The 6,941-nt window shown below is 34.5% G+C and overlaps 1 protein-coding gene across 1 annotated transcript in view; it reads right to left on the reverse strand.

Annotated features, from left to right (window-relative positions):
• SPO11 (SPO11, initiator of meiotic double stranded breaks) overlaps window positions 1-5,389 on the reverse strand; it is an 11,364-nt gene extending 5,975 nt beyond the window's left edge. The window contains exons 1-7 of the mRNA XM_011370163.1: window positions 5,277-5,389; window positions 3,937-4,025; window positions 3,464-3,530; window positions 3,109-3,217; window positions 2,676-2,759; window positions 1,947-1,983; window positions 1,499-1,608 (exon numbers count right to left, since the gene is read on the reverse strand). Coding sequence (XP_011368465.1) covers window positions 1,499-1,608; window positions 1,947-1,983; window positions 2,676-2,759; window positions 3,109-3,217; window positions 3,464-3,530; window positions 3,937-4,000 — 471 coding nt within the window. The 5' untranslated portion in view covers window positions 4,001-4,025; window positions 5,277-5,389. The remainder of the gene's footprint in view (window positions 1-1,498; window positions 1,609-1,946; window positions 1,984-2,675; window positions 2,760-3,108; window positions 3,218-3,463; window positions 3,531-3,936; window positions 4,026-5,276) is intronic.
• Window positions 5,390-6,941: the final 1,552 nt, after the last annotated feature.

Genomic DNA, 6,941 nt, shown 5'->3' on the forward strand with positions numbered 1-6,941 from the left:
AATGCATTGGCTTCCTCCAGTCAGCCCAACAAGCATGCGCTCTCCCCAAGGAGGTGTAAAAGGGGAAGAGGATGGGCCAAACGGTGAGCCACAGAACACGCCCCACAGAGAGATCACTTCAGGAGTTCAAATACAAGCCCTATTCATTATGAGATCTCAGTATGCATTTTCCATCTCGACCATGTCCCTTCACTTCAAACTAGGCAGACGCTACTAGGATGTCTTGCTATCATCTCAAATTCATACTTCTAAAACTACACTCAAAATCTTTCTTCCACGAAGGACTGGGCCTTCCCGCTACTTGTCTTGCGCTATCAATGGAGATAACGTGGTAAGGTTCCACACATCAGGGTCATTTTGATTCATTCCTCATATCCCGTGGTCACTTAGTCTTTTTGAACTGGCCTGGGCAATATCCTTCATTTCGGTCCTTTCTCTTGAATGACTCCTCTTTCATCCTGACACTGATAGCCTTGCGACAGGCTCCCTGACCCCAGTTCTCTCTCTCTCCACTGAACTGATGACACTGCCACACTAATCTTTGTCATTTTCTTTCTTGCCAATCCGAAAACTCTTTTTAGTGCCTGACATCTCTACATTAAGTCAGCATATTTCCTTGGCAGTGGTCAGCCCTTCCGGGACTCTGTGCAGTGGCCAGCATCCTGCTTCCTCTCCAGAGCAGCTCTCCTTACTGCTTCTACAAATACACCTCACGAACATCATACTTACTGTTAATCTAATATCCTAGACAAATTTTAAGTAGATAAGTTTGTTTTTTTTTCTCTAAAACTTAGGTCATTATAAAGATCTATAAAAGTCGAATAAAGCTGGGACAGGAGAGGGGAACCTGATCCATCCTGTTATTCTGCCATCATTCCACCTACCCGCACCCCAAGCTTCCTTTTTCTCAATTCCTTCTTTCTTACTCCAGCAGATGTCATCCATCACTCCGGTTTTATGAACTCCTCCCATGTGACACTGTGGCGGGAAGCTTACTACGCTTTGCTAACTGGTGCCTGCAGTTCTCTGTGTTATCTCAACATTTTCTTCTATGTTCTTTGCTATTCTTTGAACATTTATGTTAAAAAGAAAAAAAGGCAGGTTCCTTTTGACTGGATTATGAAATTATCTAGTACTCAAACCTGTGAGAGGAAAATAAGGAGCAGGTCTTGCCCATTCAACCCTTCCCAAAGCCCTGCTGTTACCATGTTGTACAAGTAGCCCTTGTGGGAATGGTGTGACGGTGGCACTGGGAGACGGTGTAAACTCACTATGGTATTAGAAAATCACCGATATTTAAGAATTGGGACCATCCTCCAGAGTTTAGTCAGACTTGAGGATGTTTAAATAAACACCTTGGACATTCTTGTTCTACACCCCCAAAGGATGCATCGTACTGATAACGGAGCATTTTCTGAGCAGTACAGACGATGTTATAAATCCTCTTACCAATCACCAAAGTACGTTAGTCTCAGAATTGTAAAGGCAGATGACATACCGTAACCATGATGCACGGAGACATTTTGTTGCAAAAGTTGTCATCTAGCAGTCGTTGAAACGTTGCATCTTTTTCTACGATTAATAGAAATTTCGCATCTGTAATTAAATCTGCGAAGTTAAGGCTGACAAATTTAAGGCAAGAATATTTCAATTTAACCACCAACGAAAAATGGTGCCATACAGATCAATTGAAAAGCAGCTATAGATATAGTACTTTCATTTTTACTTCCAAATATGTAACAGATATCTATTCATATATGTAGATATCTGTCTCTCCTACCGGATGGTGAGCTCCTAAAAGAATCCAACACAAGGGACCATGGTGTGTTCATCTTGACCACTATAGGGTCTAGCTTGTTGGTTATATATTAGAAGGCTTGATTTATCAAAGTAATGAATGAACGAACATTCTAGAAGTTTAAATAGTTTTCCCATTCAAAGGATACTCCAAATTCCTTGAATATTAGATGGCACAGCAACAGCCTAATTAACAGAACAAGACAGTTTTTATTTTAAATAAAAAGAAAGTATAACCACATTTTGAAAATGTATCAAAAAAATCCTATATTTTCATTAAAAAATATACCTGTCATCAGAAGTTTACGTCTCAGAGAGAAAACAGCAGGAAACAGATTTATTTTTCAGCAAGAAAACAGACATACCCAAACTACTTCCCTTCAGGTGAGAATTTCTGGGAAGCTTTGTGGATATGTGGATATGTGACCGAAGGAAAGACCCCTCGTGCAGGACCTCCTCGGCCTTGCAAGCCGGTTGGCTGGCACTCTCCAAGCTGCTGTGCTGGTTTAGTGCTGCAGGCCTTCCACGCACCAAGGCTGAGCAAATAGTTTAGCTTTAAACATACTACTTTCAGAACCAGAATATTTTATGAAGATTACATAAGTAACCATGTTAAAATGGTCCAGACACACTCCATCTGAAAACGACAGTGCATTTTTTAAAAGAAATGTGTACGTTTATTCCAATGACATTTGACAAATGGCATATTTTGAGACTATGTAATGCACAGCCGTGCAAAGCATATACCTATTCATCCTTCGATTTTATTGTAAAATCTGAAGCTTCTAACTACATCACAAAGCCGGAAATAAAATACATTTCAAAAACAAAGGATCCAAAAGGGAGTTACAGTATGTGAACGTATTAATGATGCTTACTGTTGTACAGCTACAATTCACTTTAGTGCCATCTTCTTCGATATACCTTAAATTGCCGGCAATTAAACCTTTCGATGTAGATAACTGAAAAACAATAGACATATTTGAAACCTTTTTCACAAATATATTTTATGCTGCGAAGTCACTCCTCATAGTCACCTGCTAAAATATACCTATTTTAGTTTAGACTGGAACTTAAGAAATGAAGGATAAAACATGTAAGAGTATTTAAGAATGAAAAATATTTGGTTATTCATCTACTTTGGTTCATTCGTCCAAGCGACTAGATCCAGAATAGATTACTTAAATCTATAGCGAGAAAAACATAGTATCGAAAAACATCAAAAGAAGGCGCAGATCACATTTATTCTTCTATTACAATTTTTATACACACACGTTGTCTTTAAAATGTTTTGCATTAAATGCTACTTACTACGTGTAGACATCTCCGCGGCATTTTCAGCATACAAGAAATGTTATCGACAATGTTGTCCACAACAGCCTGATTACCAAAGAGTTGGTTGTCAGTGTAATATATGTCTCTAAGAAAATTAAAAAATATATATTTTTAATTAACCATGTTCTCTTTGAATATGACAAGTATTGGAGTATTATTTGAAGAAAGATTTAACTGGATGAAACACACATATAAACACACGTAATAGGTAAAAGTAACCTGTTATCCATAGTCTAGTCCTACGTAACTTTTCAAAATCTGTAATGAAAGTTCACTTAACTGAATCTCACACTGCATTTTAAAGAGTAATTTACCAGGACAATGTATTTACCTTTTGGTTGCATAAGTGTTGCTCTGTACTAATTTATAAATCACGGACAATACTTTAAGAATTAGAGCTGGAAAATAAGATGCAATAAACAAGTTACTCATTTCAAAACATACTGTTATCGAGGATTTTAACTGTCCCCAGTTACTTTCCATAACATTAAAAAATTATCTTTCCAAACTAGAAGTGTTAAGTACAGAGTATAATTGCCTGAAGAATGAGAAAAAAAAAAATTAATTGCTCAGTGAACAGCAAACCTAAGAGAATACTTTTCCATTGAATCATGTACCTTGAAAATTTATTTTGGAATTACAATTTACTTCCATCCATGGTTATTAATGCAAAATTCTATAAATTTACTTCAAGTACAAGAGTGGTCTATTAAAAAACAAGTAAAATTATTTAACTAGCAGTAACTAAAACCCAGAGGATAACCAAAGACATTTATTACTAAAAGCTAAGAAAAATTAACTTACCAAAATTTTTAACTGATTTTGGTGAATCACTTTTGATTTTTCTCATGGTACAATGAGATACCATCTGAAGACCAACAGAATCTTCAAACCTGTCATTTTATTTAAAGCAAGGGAATTAAATTAAAAATAATTAATTTGTGAACACTAAACAATATAGCCTTGGTGCCCTCTTCTGCATGTCATTTAAATTCACATTTCTTTTCAATGTAAGCACTAAAGCTTTAGGATCACCTCAGTTATAAGCTTAGATAATTCCAGATGATAATTAGGTAATTAGTTTTGTGACTTATAGAGACACTAAAAGAGTTTAAAATAAATGAATTATAGACCTTTGATCATGATGTGTGTTTATATCTGTGTATTTCTTACCTGCGAAGACACTTAGTGTATGTGAACTATTTTCAAATATTAGCATTTTGCTAATTTGAATAATTTACTCATTTAATAATTACAATTCAATTTAAAAAGTTTTGAAATATTTTATCTCTGATTTACCTCATTACATTAAGTGAAATAATTTATTAGATTGTTAAATTGAACTACCAAGCCTGACCTAACAGTGGTAGAATAGACCAGTTTTCAGCTGCTTCAAAGGCTTAATGCAATTAATTCATTTTGCAAAATATGAAGCAAATTATGATTAAAAAGTTTACATTTTATATTAATTATATTGATTATAAAAGAATACTGAGAGACTAAGGAGCTTCAAAATTACTTTTATTCTTTTTTTCTGTAACTCTGAGAACTATTCTTGTGGTGTTTTTCATAATTTAGTGGAAAGATTCTACAGGCCGAGGAGCTCAGAAAAACACAGTGTAACTAGGAACCAGGATTTTGATAAAGCCGTTTGCTGACTTTACCCTCTTGTGCACGCGACTTAGCAGAGAAAGATCTGTTAGGAGAAAGAGCCTTTGAAATGTTCAGGATACATTTATTTTGGTCTCAGTATCAGGATTGGCTGTAGGTCCCCTGAGCAAGTGGTTTGCTTTCCCAGTATAGATGAGAATTTCCTCCTTTGAGTGCTAGAAAGCTTAGATCTAAGTTTGGAGCCTACTTTCAGCAGGGCTGCAAGATTTTATCATATGCATTTTGAATTCTGACCTCTTTTGGTGCTCCGTATTTTGTTCTTAGTATTGTTTTCCCTTTGCCTTATCTTTCACACCTACTTCTAGTTTATATAACCTGCTAGTGTGGTATGTATTTTGTAAACGTCCTTAAATCCTTTTGGGTAGAGTAAAGGCAACACAAAGAATGAAATCTGACTAGAACTCTTAACTTGAATAAATTCAAATAATGACATAGATACTGCATTTAAAAATAAAAAAATCCAAAATGCCCACTTTATATTTTCCCAGCTTGATCTGTTGTCTATTGTGAATGCAGGTGCTTCGTTTCTTGCCAAGCTTGTTATTATGTCTTGGATAATATTTTCTATAGATGAAAGAACCTCAGAACTGAAACAATAAACACACTATGATTCAATCTTAATTCCAAATTAGGCCTTTATAATATGTAACATTTCCCCAGATCAATACTGAAGTAAATTTTGTTTCATTGGTTGTTTTTTAAGACTAGGTAATCCATCTCAATAATGATATCTCCCACTAAATTTTGACATAGGAACTACATTAAAACAACAAAACTGTACTTATAGTGGTTATTTACAGAGAAATTTCATTTGCTTGCAATTCGACTTTTCGAACAATTACTCATTGAAGTAATATCTCCCTTTTAGATTAATAACTAGACAATATGATTTATAAATATATTTCAATCTGCTTTTTGTATTAAGCTACTCGAATACAAACACATTGGCTTGAAATACTACTGATAAATGTTTTGATTAAGAATGATGTAATATTGGCTTTGAATTTAATTTCTTTCCCCAAAATGCAATGCAAAAATATTTCAAAAGAAACTTCTTGTAGCACATTACCCTAATTGATCTCATGCCTTAAATCAGCCCTTTTGAATTTTAGTGATATAAAAAGAAAAAAGTTTAATCACTACCATGAAAGGATTTGGCAACTACTACTTCACTTTACAGCAAACTATTAAGACTTAGCCCAGTTTTCTGTCAGCTGACTTTTAATTTCACAAGCCATCAGCTTCAAAAAATGTTGTTCAGTTATAAATATCATCAGCATATTGCCTAGGAAGGGAAATCAAATGTAGAAAATGGGCAAATGGAGATTGTTCTAATTTCCACAGAAACTTGCTTTCATTAGAAATGCATGTATCAGAAAATAAATTTTAAAATATTCAATATTTTCTAAAATCAAGATGTAAAAACTGACTCAAATATCTTTTTTTTTTTTTTTTGGGGTTTGGAAAAAAATGTTGTAGGACAATACTGTGACCAACTTTAAGATACAATCAGATTAATTTACATCTGAAATGTAAACAAGGGATTTCTACTCTCCTTTCCCTTCCCCTCACAAATTCTCCCTCATACTAAATCCTTATGTAAAAATGTGTTTGCTGGTGGGTTTTCAGGTTTTTTGTTTTGATTAGTTTTTTGATAGTTGAGGCTTAAAAAGAAAAGACAGTCATTTGTTTAGGCTGAAAAACTTCTAGTAAACCAGAAAAGCAGATCAAGGAAGCAGAACAACGGAGCATTTGAAGTTAAAGCTGGTAATAGCATAAACCCGCATTTTCTGTAGTTAATTGTAAGCTGGGTAGCTTGAGAAACGCTGTGACTGATTTTATCAGCACCACACTCTGAACTAACCAGCCAACTGCTTTAATTCACGTTAAAGAAATCACTTAAAATATGTACGTTGTCGTCATGTCCAAGAAAACCGTCGTCTCATTATAAACCACCTGAAATGTGTTGACTTCCTCGTTCATTTTGATTAAAAAAAAAAAAAAACAAAATAACTTATTGAGGGAGAACTCACAGCATTCATTTTCCTCACTTTCTCTACCCCCACCAACAAATCCTGAAAACTTAAGTTAAAATTGAAAAAAGTTATATATATATATAATTTTTTTTTTTTTAAACA

This window comes from Pteropus vampyrus, unplaced genomic scaffold (genome assembly GCF_000151845.1).
Source record: "Pteropus vampyrus isolate Shadow unplaced genomic scaffold, Pvam_2.0 Scaffold162, whole genome shotgun sequence".
Taxonomy (NCBI): Eukaryota; Metazoa; Chordata; class Mammalia; order Chiroptera; family Pteropodidae; genus Pteropus; species Pteropus vampyrus.